At 34.0% G+C, this 19,535-nt stretch overlaps 1 protein-coding gene across 8 annotated transcripts in view; it reads right to left on the reverse strand.

Annotated features, from left to right (window-relative positions):
• Positions 1-19,535, reverse strand: part of LOC145260676 (E3 ubiquitin-protein ligase TRIM9-like) — a 1,004,508-nt gene that overhangs the window by 35,811 nt on the left and 949,162 nt on the right. For 2 of the 8 annotated variants that reach the window (XR_013864356.1, XR_013864354.1), the window contains 2 exons: positions 15,687-15,736; positions 6,826-6,882 (listed from right to left, as the gene is read on the reverse strand). The exons of 2 other annotated variants lie outside the window; for them this stretch is intronic. Coding sequence is in view for 2 of the 6 variants with exons in the window: in XM_080119035.1 (XP_079975161.1) it covers positions 6,826-6,882 (57 nt within the window). In the remaining 4 variants the exon portion in view is untranslated. The remainder of the gene's footprint in view (positions 1-6,825; positions 6,883-15,686; positions 15,737-19,535) is intronic. 4 more of the 8 variants (XR_013864355.1, XR_013864353.1, XM_080119035.1 and 1 more) reach the window with 2 other exon arrangements.

The raw sequence follows: 19,535 nt of genomic DNA on the forward strand, positions 1-19,535 counted from the left end.
GTGCGTCGAAATAGACGGGCGGATTAATCTATATATCTATAAAAGTGGACGTGCTGTGTGTGTCTGTGTACATTTTCCTACGTAATAACTTTGTCAATATTCAGTCTACAAGCTAGAAATTTGATATACAGAGTACTGAGATTTGGGAAAATCTTTGTAATCCATTTTAAGCCAGAAATTTGGCTTTTAAGGGGTCAAAGTTAAACGATTTGATCTTTGAGAACTCTACAAAACTCCTCTGCCAATTTTGGATCTAAACACTTGAAATTTGGACATGGACATAGATCTAACTTAATAACCTTATTTGAGCCCAAAATAGTAAATGCTAAGGGGGCATAATAGGGGCCAAAGTTTAAAAAAAAAGACCGCTTTCTTTTCTTTTTTTTCTTTTTGCTCAACATATACCTCCAAACACCCGGGCAACGCCGGGCTGAAATGCGAGTATATATCTGTGAATGTTTGTCTGTAAATTTCCCAATGCAATAACTTTGTCAATTTTCAGTCTACAGACTCGAAATTTTATATACAGGGTATTGAGATTTGAGAAAATCTTTATAATACATTTTTTGGCCAGAAATTTGGCTGTTAAGGGGTCAAAGTTCAACGATTTAACCTTTGAGAACTCTACCAAACGTCTCCGACAGTTTTGGGTATAAACAATTGAAATTTTAGATATAGGTTCCTTGGACATGGATCTAACTTAATAACTTGATTATAGCCCAAAACAAATGTTAAGGGGTCATAATAGGGGTCAAAGTTACAAAAAAATTGACCTCTGCGGTCTCTACCAAATTACTCAGACATTTTCTGGTCTAAACATTTGAAATTTTACATAAAGGATATTCGGAGATAGGGCAAGCTTTTTAATCGGTTTGCGTCGAAAATTTAAGCTACCAATATAGAAATGCATGTGTTTTTGCATGTCTGCCTAAAACTTTCGATAGAGGCGACGGATTTTCACAAGATCAGTATCGTTTTGAAGCTCGAGCCTTCGGACGACAAATACCGAAAAATTGCCTAAAACATTAATTTCTTCACCCTCCACTGGGTACATTTCTACAGAGAGGGGGGTCGCTTTTTTCGCCGATATTTTTTAAAGTCATCCCCTCTTTTCGATTGTCTAGCCTTAATTTAAACTAAGTCAATTCCGGTGTGACGGTGATCGTAACAGCAAAGACGTCGCGTTTACCCCCGTTCTTTTCCTCCTTCGTGGTACGGGTTTGAACCTGCCTTCCTACTACCACATTTTTTTTTTTTTTTTGCTCAACATACATCTCCAAACACCTGGGCAACTATGTTAGTGTATATATATATATATATATATATATATATATATATACACATCTAACTAAACACCCGACGTTGCCCGGTCGTACAATACGCTTAAACATAATATTTTAATTTATGCAGATTGATAGTTAATAGAATCAATTTTCTATTGATTATATATTACGAGGAATAATTTTCACGGTGGCCCTATTCGGAAAAAAAAAAAAATTTAAATAAATAAAAAAATAAGGTTAATAACGTTCATCAACTCCGTCTGTGTTTGTTTACAATATAACGTCAGCTGATAGTTGGTCTTAACGATGAATGCCCTGGAAAAGTTTCTTCTGATGTTTAGTTTTTAAATATGCATACAAAATAGTGAGTTGCGACAATTTGAAATCGTCTTCTATCTTTAATTGAACTCATTAATAAGAAAAAATTCAAATAAAATAGTGAGAGGGCTGAACAGGGGATCATTCGATCTGTAGTCGAATGCTCTACGACTGAGCTATATCTCAGACTGGCAATATATGTTTGTCTTTTTAAGAAATGATTTGCTAAAGTGTTATTTCTCTTGGCCGGTGCAACGTAAAATACTCCATTGTAAAAATGATTTATTATCTATAGGAGAGAAAAGACGCAAGAGTGGATATATATATATATATATATATATATATATATATATATATATATATATATATATATATATATATACTAGCATTTCAGCCCGGCGTTGCCCGGGTGTTTGGAGGTGTATGCCGTGCAAAAAAAAAAGAGTAATTTTTTTTTTTAATTTGACCCCTATTATGACCCCTTAAAATTTATAGTTTCGGACTCAAATCACTTTATTAAGTTAGATCCAGGTTCAAGGAACCTATATCTAAAATTTCAAGTGTCTAGACCCAAAATTGTTGGAGGAGTTTGGTAGAGTTCTTAAAGGTCAAATCGTTGAAATTTGACCCCTTTACAGCCAAATTTCTGGCTGACACCCGTCACATCGATTTTCCCAAATCTCAGTACCCGGTATTTCAAATTTCGAGTCTATAGACTAAAAATTGACAAAGTTATTGCGTAGGGAAATGTACACAGACAGACAGACAGACAGACAGACACGTTCACTTTTATAGATATATAGATATATATAATGTATGAGAGAGAGAGAGGCGTGTTATTTGTTTTTGTTTTTGCGATACATTTTGAATGAATTCAATTATTTACGAAAGTGCATTTTTACCTAAATGCGAGTTAGGAATAATTTTCCTTTTAACCAATTTGGTACCCCCACATGGAGAGCAGCATGTATATTATTTTTAAAATATAGTTATCCACTTACACGTGTTTCGTCGTCTACGACTAATCAGAGTGGCTTAATCTAGCGAGATTCGGAATCGGGACCGTCGGGTAAGGGTTATTTGTTTTTATTATTCCCAACTGGCATTTAGGTAAAAATGCTCTCTCGTAAATAATTGAATTCATTCAAGACGTATCGCAAAAACAAATTACATCTACGTAAATCGCGATATATCTGTACAGTCAGCGAGGTGGACGAGGGGTAAGAGTTCACCATGAGGTCCCGATTTCGGATCTCGCTAGATTCAGCTACTCTAAGTCGTAGACGACGAAATACGTGTCAGTGGATAATTATATTTTTAAAATAATATATATATATATATATATATAGCGAGCGATCGCCTTAAATAATAAAATTATATACAAATTTCTACTACCAATAATTACGACGCTGAAGACCGATGACCACCGCACACTCGTAAACCCGTATCCTCGAGTGGCCTTCCAGCCTAACTAATTAGTCACTTGATATATATACTAGCAAAAGTACTCGTCGTTGACTGGGTTCAAAAACAGCCCACAGAAAATGAACGCTGATTTATGAAAGTATGATAGGTTATGAAAAGGAAGTGTTGTAAAGAGATAGCTTCGAATTTGGGGGTATTAAAACCAAAGCAAAATATGATGAAAGTAAAAATAAAATAGATAAACCCCATAATTTATCATACCATACCTGTTCACACTGAAACACTTATCACAATATTCTGTGGATCTATATTAAAAAAAAAACTTGTTAAACTTTGTGACATATTTCCATTCTATGGAGGTCAGGCGCGAACGAACGCCCCATAATTTTATGATACCATATTTCTTCAAACTGAAACATAATTATCAAAGTATACTTACGCAGATAGATATGAAACAGTCATTTTTAAAGTTTGTGCCTATTTCCATTCTATGGAGGCCATGCGCGAACGCAGATCCCACAATTTTATACCGTCCCTATTTAAGTTAAGAATACTTTGATAAGTATGTTTTATGTAAATCTATATCAAAAACATTCTAAACGTTTTTTTTTTTTTTTTAATTTTTAAACTTTTTATTTCCATACTTTGTGGACCAGGCCCGAGCGCAGACCCCACAATTTTAATGAACCACCATTCTGCAGGATCAAACATACCAATCAGTTTTTTAAAATAGTCAACCATATAGGAGCCTATTCGTGACAAGAAACACACATTCAGCTTTTTATATATATATATATATATATATATATATATATATATATATATATATATTAGTTCCATAGGCTGGCAGTTCTGGGAAAAGAAGCTTGGTTCATGGAATCTGCGTTTACATTTACCTAAAGATAGTGGGGGAAATTCCTGGTTCAGTTTTCGAACCAAACAAAAAAAAAAAGAAAATACTTTGCCCGACGGTAGAATTACGTAAGAAGCCGGAAAAAAAGCAGAATGAAAAAAGCCAACTGTCGTCAAAAGCAAAAAGAGGTGACAGAAACAAGAAATGGCACAATATTGAAAGCAAGGAAAAAACCCAGTGTGTGTTAAGCTCATGAAAAAATAGTACGAAACCTTTGTGAAAAAAAAGACCTTTACATAAAATAAAAATTGTGCGGCAATTGAGATGATATATATATATATATATATATATATATATATCATATATATATATATATATATATATATATATATATAAGCGTAACAGTGCGATAACAAGTGAAACATGCACTCATCAATACAATATATATATACTATTTATTATACAAACATTATTGGTTACATATGTGCATACATGTTTCAGCGGAATCTCAATTCAGAGAACCCACCTCATCCAAAATTAGCAATACTAAAGGAGGGGGTATATGTTGTGAGGACGGGTAGGTTAGATTAGTTAGAGAATATTTGGAAAGGAGAGGAAAAGATGTATGCAACAGAGAAGATGTTGTAATCTGTTAAAAACGGGCAGCAATTATACAAAATGAGTGCTTGTTTCGTTTTACTTCGAAGTTCTGAAATCAAGGGGTTCCTATTCTTGGGTCTAAAACTTCATTTTATTAGAAGACACATAGATATTCGAGTATTCGATTGAAGTTCTTTTTACCTCTGAAACACTAAGTTAGTACAGAAGTGTGCGTGTGTGTATACTGCGTATGTCGTCAGTATATAATGAGTGTGTCTGAGTATGTGTGTGCGTGCGTATGTCTGAGTATATAATGTGTGTGCATGCGTATGTCTTCGTATATATATATATATATATATATATATATGAATGGATAAGTATATATATATGTGTGTGTGTGTATATATGTATATATATATGTGTGTGTGTGTATGAGAGAGAGAGAGAAAGAGAGTGATTGTACGTTCCACATATCCAACCTCCGAGCACTACATCACCGCTTCCTTTACCTTCTAAATCTTTCTGGTGCGTCCGGTTTTCGAAGACTTTATTCAGACCACATCCTCCTATTACGTGAAGGACGTCCAGCGTCTCGAACGTCTTCAACACCTGCTGACGATAAATTCTGGCTAGCCTCAGAGGTGTATTCTGTGAGCAATGTTTCATTTACCCCTTGAACGCGAGAGGCTTCCAGGCGACCTCATCCTCACTTACATCTTTCAAGAACATTGCGACTTAGACCGAGACCGGTTCTTCACCCATGCCCCGGATCGTGGGCTCCGTGGGCACATGAAAAAGGTCCACCTTTGACATTTCCAGAGGTTCTGGCGCCAGGCAACGTTTTAGGTTCGAGTGGCAATTATGTGAAACCAGCTACCCGATGAGGTAAAACCGCCACTACAGGGGCAACATTGGACGGATCCTTAGTCGGACGTACACGGTTTTTCCACTGTATAGTTTCTCTTTGTACATAGTCCTTTAAATTCTCCTCGATTTTTCCCTTGTAAATGACAATCGCTTGTGCGTTTATTCTTTGCCGAATGAATGATTATATATTACCGAAAACATTTTTATGGCGCTGTACACATAAGTGTGTATGAATACTTATATATAATTATTCAGACATTGTAAAAAAAAATCCAGTTTTCCAGTCAGCTAGTTTTTTTTCTCATCTTTTTTTTAATTTTTTGTTAAGAACTAAATAAATCGATTAAATAATTTGATCGATTTATTTCCAACTTTCTAGTTTCATTCATAGCTATATAGTTATATTATCACGTCAAGAATATTTCCCGCCAAATTTTGTTTTTAGTACTCCGATAATAGAAACTACGTATGTAAACAAGGTCTGCCCAATTTCGACTATCATTGCTATTTTTTCCCGTGTTAGTTCCTCGTTCTTTGACAAGATTTTAAACTCCTATATTTGAATTGACTTTGAGCTTTTAGTTCTTTAGTAGACGATATGTATATCCGATAGATACTAGCAGTCATGCCCGGCCTTGCTAGGGCCCCGTGCGGGTATTACTTGGGATTTACATTCAGCTATACTGCTTAAGCGTTCTTCATATGACCGCTCGATTTTTCCGACACATTGTCACCACGGAGCCGTACACGCATTCAACTTTTATGGACATTAATAGACTAAATCTACTAACCAACTCGTTCGTCTCTATTTATTATTTAATATGATATTGTACCAAATGCAAACACACGGGCACCCAGGCTTGTAAATACTAAATCGGCATGAATTAAAATATATTTAAGCGTATTTTACGGCAAAGTAAGACCGAACATCTCCCGCTAGTTTAAAAATATAATAATAGATTTTTGCTTTACCGTGGAATTCTTTGTCAATTTCTTTTTTTTGTATTGCTTGCCCTCTCACTTTTTTTTTTTTTTTTTTTTTTTTTTGGTCCATCTCTTTCCTGCTGTTGTTTCCTTGGGTGTTCTTTTCTGATTAATAGACCTTTAATAAAAACTAAACATCGGCGGCAGAGTGATTTTCTTTTGAGACGATCCAAAGCTCGAGTTCTCGCCGACCAAACGCGGGTTTATAGTATTTTATACACACCACGGTTCACCGCCGCTGGTGCATTATGATCATTTATCACCAGCATGCATCAGGTAAATGTGCGAACGCATCAATGAAAAGAATCAAGAAATTTCGGTGGAAAAAGAAAAAAAAAATCTGCGTTAAAGGTTCACGGGCATTAAATCAAATAAACGACACAAAAGAAAATAAATATTGGCAAAAAAGCGTGAAGAGTCTTATAAGGACTGCTTATTTTCTACACTGCAGAAGCGATCACCAAAAACGACGTGTGAATTAGGAATTATTCTTACCAATACTATCTGCCAGGAATTGGGGATTATTTATAGCAGATTCTCTCTCTATCACCACTGTCGACAAGAGAAATGAAAGGACATGAAATACGATCGAATTAATAAATAAATGAATATTTTGTGTGTATGTTGGCAACATGTTTGTTATTTAACTAAACATTATTAACAATAACAGAGCGCTTCTGTTTAATTATTAATTTCGATTTTCTCGTTATTATTGTCTGAAAGACAAGTATTATTACTAAGATTGTCATAAACGTTTTCGCTCTGTTCTATAAGCATCTTCAATTTAGACAGTGTATCATTTTATTCTCATCTGAAATGAGCGAAAACGTTTGTGATATATCCGGACTAAATATTAACATTTTTTTTTATTTCCACACAAAATTATTAAATAAAAACAAAACAACAAAAAAAAAACGAAAAAAAAAATTTGTAAAGTTCGCCTGACATATCGTATGTCGTATAATGCTAATATTTACAGATTTATAAATGAATTTTCAGTCATTAAAAAAAAAATGCTTTCGACCTTTAACATCATGTGGCCAAAACGGTAAAAGAAAAAACAATGGTCTTCACTAGCAAATCCTTATTTTTCAAAATTTTTAATATTTCGAGGAAAAGCACTTCATGAAAACCAAAGAGATGGCAATGACTTTATAATTTCTAAGGCACTCAGTAATATTGTGTTCATATATACTATCCAAAAATAGTATTGCAACTCCTTCAATGTATAATATTGATTGCTAGAATAGTAACGAGGTGCACTGAAAACTACAGACATTAAAAATATATCTATGCACCCGCAGTATTGCTATCCGTTCAATATTGATTAATAGAAGAGCAAACAGATGCATAGAAAACTAGAGACAATAAAATTAACAAAAACATTGCACAATAAGTTTTGACTTCTTGGATATAAAAAAAATGATTGCATTATTTGCAATCGTCGGACTATTGGTTTCATCTTGAGTGTTAATTTCATAACGTTCCAGCTTATATAATCTCGGACCTTAATTATCAGTTATCCTCCTTGCACCTTATATCGAATTATCAGTTACCCCCCCATCCCCCGCGCGCACCATATTTTGAATTATCAGTTACCCCCTATCCCCCGCGCGCACCATATTTTGAATTATCAGCAACCCCCATCCCCCGCGCGCACCATATTTTGAATTATCAGTAACCCCCATCCCCCGCGCGCACCACATTTTGAATTATCAGTTAAACCCCACCGCGCACCATATTCTGAATTAGTTAACCTCCATGCATCACATTTTGAATTATCAGTTAACCCAACGCGTACCATATTTTGAATTATCAGTTAAACCTCGCTCCCGAAGAATCCTAGTTATTATCAGTTAAATCCCTCTCTGAAGAATCCTAGAGTGTAGCTTAATCGCCATATATATATATATATATATATATATATATATATATATATATATATATATATATATATATATATATATATATATAATATATATATATATATATATAATATAGCAATTGGGGGATAATCCATTAAAATGTAAAGAGGTAAGATAAAAAAAATAAAAATATTACGTACATATTAGTGATGGGACGATTATGATATTTTCCCTATTCTGATACGATTACAGATTCCGATTTTTTAAATAACTATATTTGCTTTTGGTGTTTGTTTCTCTTAGATTTATGAGGAGGAGTTTATTAATCAATCTGCTATTATATATATATATATATATATATATATATATATATATATATATTATCGCAAGTGAAAAATCTACAATTTGTAGTGATCCATAGTTTAAATTTTACTGGTAGTTTAAAATCCATAAATATTTATCATTTTGACCCGGAGTGGTAGTACCTGTTAGGGTCCCAACTATGGGTTAAATAGAAAGCGACTTGAAAAAAAAAAAGCATATTCTGTTAAAAAAATTTTCTTCAAAATGATTGGATTCGGCATTAAATGACCTGAAAAGGGTTGATATGCCGTAAAACCAAAACAACCAACCAACTACCAGTAATGTGAAACTTAGTTTTGAAGAAAATAAAACCAAAGGACGAACACTTAAAAAAAATCTTGGCCTTCGAACCAAGACCAGTGTAGTATCTGTTTTGATACTACACTTCACCTTTTGTGTCCTCGGTCAGTGCAGGAGAAATCCTTCATGACTCAGGCAATTTCAATGTTTCTTCCTAGCCAGAGTGCCCCTTCTGGGGGGAGCTGAATTATCTCCATATTAAAAAACCGACCTTGTGTCTAACTCTGCCCTCGTGGTGAGGCAAGTAAATAGGAACAATTAAGGGAATCGTCTTCTTCATCGGAAAATAGAACCTACTTTGCTGATTTTACCCCCCCCCCAAAAAAAAAAAAAAATTCTGATTTTTCTTTTTTTTTTCTGATTCCCGATTCCGAATAATCGTCCCAACACTATTGCGGATAAACAAAACATGCATAAATGACGTAATATCAAAAGAAAAAAATATATATAAGAGCAAAAATATTTTTTGAAAAAAAAAAAAAAAAAATCAAAACAACAGTTCCTACAGACTGAATTTAAAAATGAAATGTTGTAGTCAATGCAAACAAATTGTTGCTGAGGACGCTCTTGCATAATCGCTACTTATCACGACTAACCCTTATCCTCGAGTTGCCTGTCGGCCTTGATGTAAAACTATAAAAAAAAATATTTAGAAACACTGATAACGTATAGAAGTTTCTTGTTTTCGCAAAATACAAGGCAGCAATTTCGTAAAAGAATAAAATAATCGCGTTGGAAACAGCGTCGTTAAAAATAGACAGGAAGGAAAAAAATATGTTACATGCAGGAAAATACCTTTGACCTTATTGGGACAACGAATATTTTGGAACAACAATTAGAAAACAAAAGCAAAGAAATTGAAAACGCAAGCTATGGCAAATCCGTATCACGCTCACGCGCACTCACACATACGACGAAATACTACGTGGACCTTTTTTCTTTAAATGAAAATATTAGTGATGGGACGATTTTAATATTTTTCCCGATTCCGGTACTATTACCGATTCCATACGAAATTCCCGGGTCTGAGACAATTACCGATTCTGATTCATTATAAATCGCTAAATATTTTACTATAAAATTGTTATCTTGTCCCGATTACTGTAAGAAAACATCTTAAAGGTGCATGCATTTTCTCAAACGCAAAAAAAAAAAAACACACTTGTGATGGGGTGATCTAGATGTTTTAGTCTTACTCGAAGTTTAAATCAATAAATATTTATTTTATTATTACTACAAGTAATGGAAGATGTTTTATAAAAACAAAATCAAATAAAATAGATAATTAAAAGAAATCGATGTTCGCATCGGAAAATAGGCTCAAATTTTCCCCGATACCGATTCCAATACCCCAAAAAGCTCCGATTTTTCTGATTCCGAGTAATCGTCCCAACATTAGATAATATCGGGACAAGATCAAAGTGTAGTATCTGTTCTTCAGATGCTGCACCTCAATTTCTTGTTCTCTGTCAGTGGAGGAGAGATCCTTCACGACTGAGACAATTTTTATTTTTGTTCCTTTTCTCCACGTTAAAAAAACGACCCTGGTGTCTAACTCTGTCCCGTGGAGAGGCATAGTAAATAGGAGCGGTAGATAATATCAATGTTTTAGCGGCAAATGATGCTGTGATACAGTCAGTGCGTGTGCCCTATTAATTAATGGCGACACTTAAATTACAAACTAGCGCATTGCAATCTACCAAACCTTGTTCACCGACCGACTTTGACTGATCCATAATATGATACTATCTTCCCAGTAAGTAAAGTGGATACCGATGCGAATTGTGTACTTTTAGATTCATTATTGAATTCTGTCGAATCAATAGCACCACTTCTGATTGTAATAGAGTCGCTGTCGCTGGGGTAAAACAAATAAAAAGCATATCCTGACCTACTTTGACATTGAGCACTCGTGTGTGAACTTTGTTAAAATTCATTACTTGTTCCACTTCTGGAAAATGTTAACCTGGAATTCCACGTATTATATAAGTAATCTTCTCTGTATATGTGGAACGGTCTCTACGAAACTACTCATTGAATTTTTGGTCGGCAGACTTATATATATATATATGTGTGTATATATAATTTGAGGTTGTTATTTTACAGAGATAAGCTAATCAGTGAAGAATAATGGGGTTTATACAAAAGTGCTCAATACCGAAATATAGCAGTGTATACTTTTATTTTTTTTATATACATAAGCAGTAATGTGTTGCTACACAGTCATAAGCATGTTTCGGTCTTCTGCTATTAATTAGTAGTGAATCTCTACACCTCCCTTTCAATATAAGCGTAATTGCTTGAAAAAGTGTCTAGTTACTAAGTACTAAAATAAAAACTCCTCTCCCACAGAAGAGACGTTGCGAGCCTGTCTTTGTTTTATCGTTATTTCCATGGAAACTGCTCGTCTGACCTCCAATATCTGGTCCGCCCTCTCTAATCTTTCACGATAAACACTCGTCTATCTTAAACTACTGTCAATTTTCCCGACTCTTTATCTGTGCCTAAATCAAAACATAGATTTCATGAAAAAACTTCTTTCTTAGAACTGCACACCTGTGGAATTGTCTTCCGTTTGCCTGTTTCCCACCTGACTACAACTTAGATGTATTCAAGTCCAACATAAACAAATTCCTGATAAAACGCCCCCTTAAGTAAGACACTTTATAAAATCTCCAATGCTAACGATTGCTACGACATTATCCCATTGATTACTGTACACGCAATAACCCTTATCCTCGAGTGGATTCCCGGCCTTGATAAGTGGTGACCTACATGTAAAAAATACAAAAAAAACTAGGAGACCGAAACACGTTCATTACTGTATCAACATATTAATGCTTATGTATAAAAAAAATTATGAGTGTTAAAAAAAAACAAAAAAAAAACTGGTGTTTTTGGAAATTTTCAACGTTTCGTCCCCCATTTTCTGATGACTTCAAAAGTTATATATATATTATTGTTTATTTATTTATTTATAATTACATTTTCATTCCACACAAGGCACATTGCCACTTTAATGTAGGGGGCTACTATCAGTGACATAAGCTACAGGGGTACTATGTGGGGAGTTGGGCAGCAAGATGTCGCTTCACGTTACACTTGAACTTCTGCATTTCAGTACAGTTGGTGAAGCAGGAGCCCGGAAGGGAATTCCAAAGTCTAGCGGTTCTGGGGAATAAACTACTGGAGTAGAAGGCCTCTTACATCTAGGGATATCAACTGTGAAGGGGTGGGATTTTTCTGTTTGTTGGGGGTATTTACGTCAAGGGGTCACAAGTGCTCGCAGTTCGTCGGAGCATTCACCGTTAAAGTACATGTAGAACAGGCAGAGGGATGCTACATTTCGTCAATGGGACAGAGGCTGAAGCTTAGATGACAGTTTAGGACCTATCAGGTTGGCGACTCGCTTTTGAACCTTGTCTAGGAGTGAGAGACTAGTAGCAGATGCACCAGCCCAAATATAAAATGTATTATTATTATTATTATTATTATTATTATTATTATTTATTGTGTACAAGAAGATTGTGATTGAAAAGAACATGGAAAAGAAACTAATCGGTTTCAAACTAATATTTTGCTTATGATATGGTATAAATTATGAACTCCAATACAATCAAACAAAGAAACGGTTTTTACAATTTATCTCCTGTCATAAGCAAATTGGTGATCAAAGACAACAACATGGATTTGAAACATGATTTGTTTTCTTTTACACATCTTTTCAATCGCTTGCTTGCACATAAAATAATAATGAAAATTAAATAAATATTTTTTTTTTAATGTGTGTGTGTGTATATAATATATATATAATAAATATATATATATATATTATCAGAAGCGGGAAAACACGAAGATCTATTTGCTCCTCATGGTGTATTGTATTTCCTCAATCATCTCTCATTTCCCGAAGAAGTTACACGAAAATAGGGACGAAATGTTGAAAATGTCCAAAAAGTACTACAGGTTTTTCTTCTGTTTTCCATAATGGAATAATATCATATATATATATATATATGTGTGTGTGTGTGTGTGTGGCCATCCACATACAGTACTGTTTTGCTGTTTCACAGCTCACCAGTGCGGCTAGACAGGCAACTGGCTTAAGCCCGACCGCCCAAATGACAGTCAAGCCTTCTCACCATTACGCGATACGGATGCTGCTGTGGGGGTAATGAATTTTACAATGTTTTTGACACACACACATATATATATATATATATATATATGTGTGTGTGTGTATGTGTGTGTGCGTGTATTGAGTAAAACGATTCATAATTTTGAATTAAAAATCAGTTTCAAAAAGAAAAACAAAATCAATTGATTCCTTTTAAAACTGATTTTTAATTCAAAATTGATTCATTTTACTCAATATTAATATAGCTCTAGGAAACCTATACCTATTGAGCTTATTATATATCTACATTACAATGGGCACTGTTTTATTTTAATAGCGTTTATAGATTTACTAGTACATTAAAATAAACTCTGCTCTTTAGACCCCAGGTCTAATTCCCTCAATATATATATATATATATATATATATATATATATATATATATATAATGACAGAGCAGAACAAATTCGTTTAGGTTCTAGCTGGTAAAAATAGCTGCTAAGTATTAAGCAGATACAGAAAAGGTTAAATTGGAACGTGACCGTTAAATTGCTAATCTACGCCTTTGCAAATATATATTCATACGTTAATATATAAAGTTTTGATATCAATTTGTCGTGAGGTTATAAAGTAGCGAATACCACAGGAGAGCTAAATGCTCTGGTTTAGATTCAAGCTGATTGCGCGTAACTCAGTTTTCTGTTTGTTTGTTTGTTTGGTTGTTTTTTTTTTAACTTTTGGAGTCATGACTTGGTATTGGATACAATATAATAATCAATAGAAAATTAGCTGTCATATTAACTACGAAATTTGCATAAATCAAAATATTTTATTAAGCGTATTTTACGATCGAGGCAGTCGTGTTAGTACACACACACACATATATATATATATAATCATGGTGACCTGAAGTTGCTTGGAATTGAACGATCAATAAATGTTTCACACTCCCATATTTTTATTGTCATCGAAATCGATGAAATAGCCCATTTTTCAATCAAATCGATTGCCTACTCTAGTTGGGGACCCGTCGCGGTGCACTGTTACGAAGCATACACTCCATCTCGCAGTGACTTAGTCTATAATACATTGTAGTCTACATTGGCCTGAGGAGAACTTACTATTGATTTTATTTTATTCTTAATGGTTTTAATGAAAGTTTAAAACGCAAAAGTCAAGTGCCATGCTTTAATTGTGCTCTAAAGATAAAACATTAAACTTCGAATGCGCCCCTGTCATATCAAAGAACCTACCGTTGATTTTGTATGTTAAGCCTTCGGCTTGTGTGGTAATAAAACTTCTCAAGTGCACTTGTGATGTTAGGCTGTGTAAGGTGTTAAATGTGATCCAAATCGGCAGTTCATTCTTTCATCGGATTAATTCACTTATTGATTATCGATACTTATCGAAGATATTCCGATACAAAACCTATCTTATAACATTGGCAGGAGCATAAAGTACCTTTGTGTGTAGTTTCATAAAAATCGGCCCAGCTGTTCTCGAGTCCATAGGGAACGAACTCGCACGCAGTTCCTTTTATATATGAATATTTTCTTCCATCAGACTATCCATTCACGTGTAATCACCTTTTTCTTCGCCATATTCCCGCTGCTTCACTTTTGTGTTATCAAGTAAGATCTTTGACTTACTTGTTGTTTCATTAAATACTTTTGCATGAAAAATCCGATCCAACATTTTGCTAATTCCTACCCTCTGATGAGAAGGAAAGTATTTCTTTGAAACTCCGCGGATTAAGGACTATCTACTTATCAAGTATTTCCTTTTCAGATTAAATATGTTTTTAACTCATTTCAAAGTGTTTTTTAACATGTTTTATTAACTGTTTGCTCGTATATATATAATATAATATATATATATATATATAATTACTAGGGCTATGACAAGAGGTTAATCTTATTGTTTTGACTCTCGGGGATATATCCGACACAGTTAGACTCGGTTACTCAATCGAGAACCACATCACTATCTAAAAACATAAGATATTAACTAATATATACTAGAGTCCAATTTACGAAAAGAATATTCTCGTGTCGTAGCGCTAATAATTACAATGGGCTTATCGAGTAACCAATCCCCATCTCAGAAAATCAGAGACCTTACTGATATAATGAATATTAATCCATCCTGATTTCTCCTTACAATTGATTAGTGGAAGCCATAAATACGGACGTGTATAGCAGTCTGAAAGATACACCGAAAGCAATAAGCGTAAGCATATTACCCACTATGACTACGAAAAACTATTTAGTCAAGCAACTTATTAGATTTTCTTACTCGATTGTGTAGCTAAAACCATTTTACTATTTTAAACAAATATACCCCCTTTGCTATATTTTATTTCAAAGGCACTTTGTCTGTTGTTGGTATTTTTGACCATGTGTACCTTCGTTTATCGTTACACGTATGAGTATGCATATTGCATTAAGTAAACCGGGGTAAACTATTATGTTTAGTGCAAGCGAATATGCAAAATATTTGTACTACATATTTGCGAACATGTTTCGGCTGAAAATTTTTTCCAATGAAGCTAAGCCCTGTTTTACAGAGAAACTAACATGAAAATGTACCCGTCGTTCCCGAAAACAAAAGCAGCCTTTAACACACGCTCTTTCACACTGCAAATGCTACATGTTTTTTGGGACGAATCTCTCCTAGAGCGAGCGACAGAGATGGAAAGCTCGGCCACTTACCTGACTCGTCATCGAAGCCATGTTAAGGCAGGCGAAGGGGACGGCGAAACCTGGAATTAGAAAAGCAACAGTGGCAGATGGAAGCATCATCAGAGGCGGTACAGGTAGAATTCGAGTCCACTGTCCACGGTACAAGTAGAGCTCGTCACGGTGCCAGGGGAAATCAAGTCCACTGAGCACCTTCACGTGGGGGAGACAATGTTTACAATCAATGAATAAGAAAAATATGAGGATCGTCATAATGAAGGAGTACTTAATTTGGGTTGTTTTAATAGCAGTATAATGAATCTGAGTACATCCGGGTTCCTACACACAAGGATATGATAGGCTGGTGTAAGCTATAAATACGGACGGATATAGCAGCTGGGGAGAACCGGCAAAAGACATCTCAAAAGCCTAAAGATTAAGCATATAACCAGCTACGACTTCGACCAACCGTTAATTACAGCGACTTGCTAAATTGCATTTTGTAACCAAGAACATCCAGCTATTTCAAATAAATATTATCAAGATATTATGTACGACATGAAAAGAAAGTGGAATCTAAGAGAGATCTGTATCGTTTCAATAATTATAGGCGAAACCGGATTCATGAAAAAGAATTCCCAAAACTACTTGGAGAATATCATCGGTAAACTAAGTGTACGACACATACAAAAAAAAAAAAAAAAAATCGCGTAAAGGGCCGGTAAGCATATTTAAAGATATGTTTGTTGAAATGTCCGAGAGATAGAATAGTAGGACTGTACCGGGTTTGTATTACTGTACACATAGATTCGAAAAAGTTGTCAAAAACAAATATATACCAAATAAATGCTATCAAAGGCAAGATAAGTTACTTTTCTACCTAACTGGATATATTTTTCGTGTTTTTATTCAATGTAACATGTTTATTCAGCTCGATAAACATGCAGTGTTTACCGATGTATTGGAAAATTCAAAATGGCGCCCGACTGTGTCTTTAACACGGTAAGTTTGGGAAAAGATGTTATAAATAATAAACTAAACAAAATACTATTAAAAAACCACCGAATATATGTCAAGTTATGTCACGGTAACATATATTGAGCGAATTTCTAACAGTATTTTGTCTAGTTTATTATTTATAATACCTTTTCCCAAACTTACCCTCTCCGAGAGAGAGTCGGCCGCCATTTTGAATTTTCCGATACATCGGTAAACACTGCATGTTTTTCGAGCTGAATAAACATGTTAAATTGAATAAAAACACGAAAAATTATATCCAGTTAGGTAGAAAAAGTAACTTATCTTGCCTTTGATAACATTTATTTGCTATATATTTGTTTTTTGACAACTTTTTTGAATCTATGTGTACAGTAATACAAACCCGGATTCTCCATCCCTAGCAAAAACGAAATAAGTAAATGGAAAAAAAAAACGATGCTGCATCTATTGCGTAAATTTGAATTAAATTAAAATAAGGCGTTTTGACTTTACCCTTTAATGCGAGATATGATCATAACTGTATGCATTTATGATGGCCTAACGATGACCAACATAAAAAGACACTGCGGCAAATTTGTTAAGTGAAGTTATTTGAATGAAAGGCTTTCACTTTCGTATGACTAAAGCGCCCAACCTTCGCACGTATATGATAATTGCTACTTCTTGGCAGAAGTTTGCCACCTCTTAAGTGTTATTGCGTCCGTGTGCACGTAGATGACTCTTTAATCCAGCTTTAGCCCTAAATGAAAGTTCACAAATGTGGCATAGAAATGTTCCTTCTTGTAAACGTGATTGCATGATAATATTGTGAATCCTCGAATGTCTTGTCAGGCCACTTTTAGATTTGCAGATTAGACCACACATATGACAACTAAGCGTTGCCGAATGTGCTGCAGAAATCTCCTCATAAGACTGTTGTTCCTGCCTTTAATTGAGTGATTTCATATGATTAACAAAACCAGCTTTTGACGAAATGTATCTGCCACATACAGTGCACTGCAGTTCCTGTTCACATTTGAAAATACTTGAAGTGGATATACATAAGTGGGGAGCTCAAGCGAAAGATCGATCACTGTGGAGTAAAACCATCAGAGAAAGTTGTAAGACTTTTGAAGAGCCGCGTGTAGAGCTTGCTGTATTAAAACACGTTTTGAGAAAGCAGGACGATAATATTATGTCAGAAATTGCAACAGGAACTGAAGTGGACTCGCACACACACACACACAAACACATATATATATATAAGGTGAAAAGCTATAGCAAACATCTATATGAGTACTTTAACCATAGTTCCTGATTTCAAAAGGCGAAAAATTAAAAGATACATCTGCCTTACTTTTAATGCTAGGTTTATTTATGGTGTCTTTTAAATTTAATAAAAACCCTTCACAATATGCTGATGAGGAAACCTTGTTTATTAAAAAAACTATATGTAATAATTATTGTCCGTAACTTGATGTCTACCACAATAAAAACACTGTTTTCCGAAACGATCGTACAAATAATTGATTTTGTTGTTGTTCCTTCTTATGAAACGGATTTTTAATTTAATTATAATTTGATTTTTAAATTCTCAATGACATTACTAAATATTAAATTAGCTCTAGGATATTTACCTATCGAGCTTATTATATATCTAAATTACAACGAGCACTTTTTCTTTCCCTGTATTTTAATTAAACTAGGAATTTCACTATTACATTAAAATACACTCTGCTCTTAAGACTATTGTTCTAATCTCCTTTAAATTATATATATATTTATATATATATATATATATGTGTGTGTAGTCTGTTTATTAAACAAACATTATTGGTTACATATGTGCATGCATGTTTCAAAAAGATCACCTCATCAGACCAAAAAAGGTTTCAATAGAATCCCCTTTTTTTGGTCTGATGAGGTGGTTTCTTAAAATTGGGATTTCACTGAAACATGTATGCAAATATGTAACCAATAATGTTTGTATCATAAACAGATTATATACCAGCTCTGACCACCATTGCGCACTTTAATAATCATGCGGGTTTCATTGGATTTATATTTAGAAAAATAATATATTCAACCATTATTTATATTTATATATGAGAGAATAAATGACAAAAAAAGTATATTCCAAAATTCATGATATTGACCATCTTATAATTTATTCTTTTAAATCAGTTGACTTTTACAATTCTTGACAGTATCTGTTTCGTAGCGCAAAATCAATCACCTAATTATCATATCAAGCTGGGAATCTATTATGCCTTTTACTCATCATAATAGATAACAGATTCACTGATTGATATAATAATTAAGTGATTGATTTTCCGCTACGAAGCAGATTCTGTCAAAAATTGTAAAAGTCAACTGATTCATGGAATAAATTATGAGATGGTCAACATCATGAATTTTGGAATATAACATTTTTGTCATTTATTCTATATATTGCTCCGTAATTATACTGGGCTTTTTGTATAAGGATTGATATATAATAAAAACAATATTTCTACAGATATATATATATATATATTGTAAATAGTCTACCTGGATCGACCAACGTTTTAACATTTTTTTTATGTTTCATCAATGCTCCAAGTTGGAAAATAAAATAAAATGTTCCCTGAATGACATAGGAAAAACAAAACGAACGAAGAACTCTTTTTCTTTAGATAATCTTGGTAGGCACCAACGCCCTCATCTTCTTCGGTCGTCTGAGTCGGCCACGTAATACTAAGGCCAAGATATATATAATCACAAGTTTAGGTTTACAAATTATTTTATTTTGCAAACTTAATGCGGTTATAAGAATAAAAATATACGAATATATAAATCAATAAAGCGAATTCAACTTGAAGTTTTCGTATCAAGATGAAAATTAGAATACCATCAATATCCAAA

The sequence above is a fragment of the Euprymna scolopes genome, chromosome 36, assembly GCF_053919585.1.
Source record: "Euprymna scolopes isolate OS-2025 chromosome 36, ASM5391958v1, whole genome shotgun sequence".
Lineage (NCBI taxonomy): Eukaryota > Metazoa > Mollusca > Cephalopoda > Sepiida > Sepiolidae > Euprymna > Euprymna scolopes.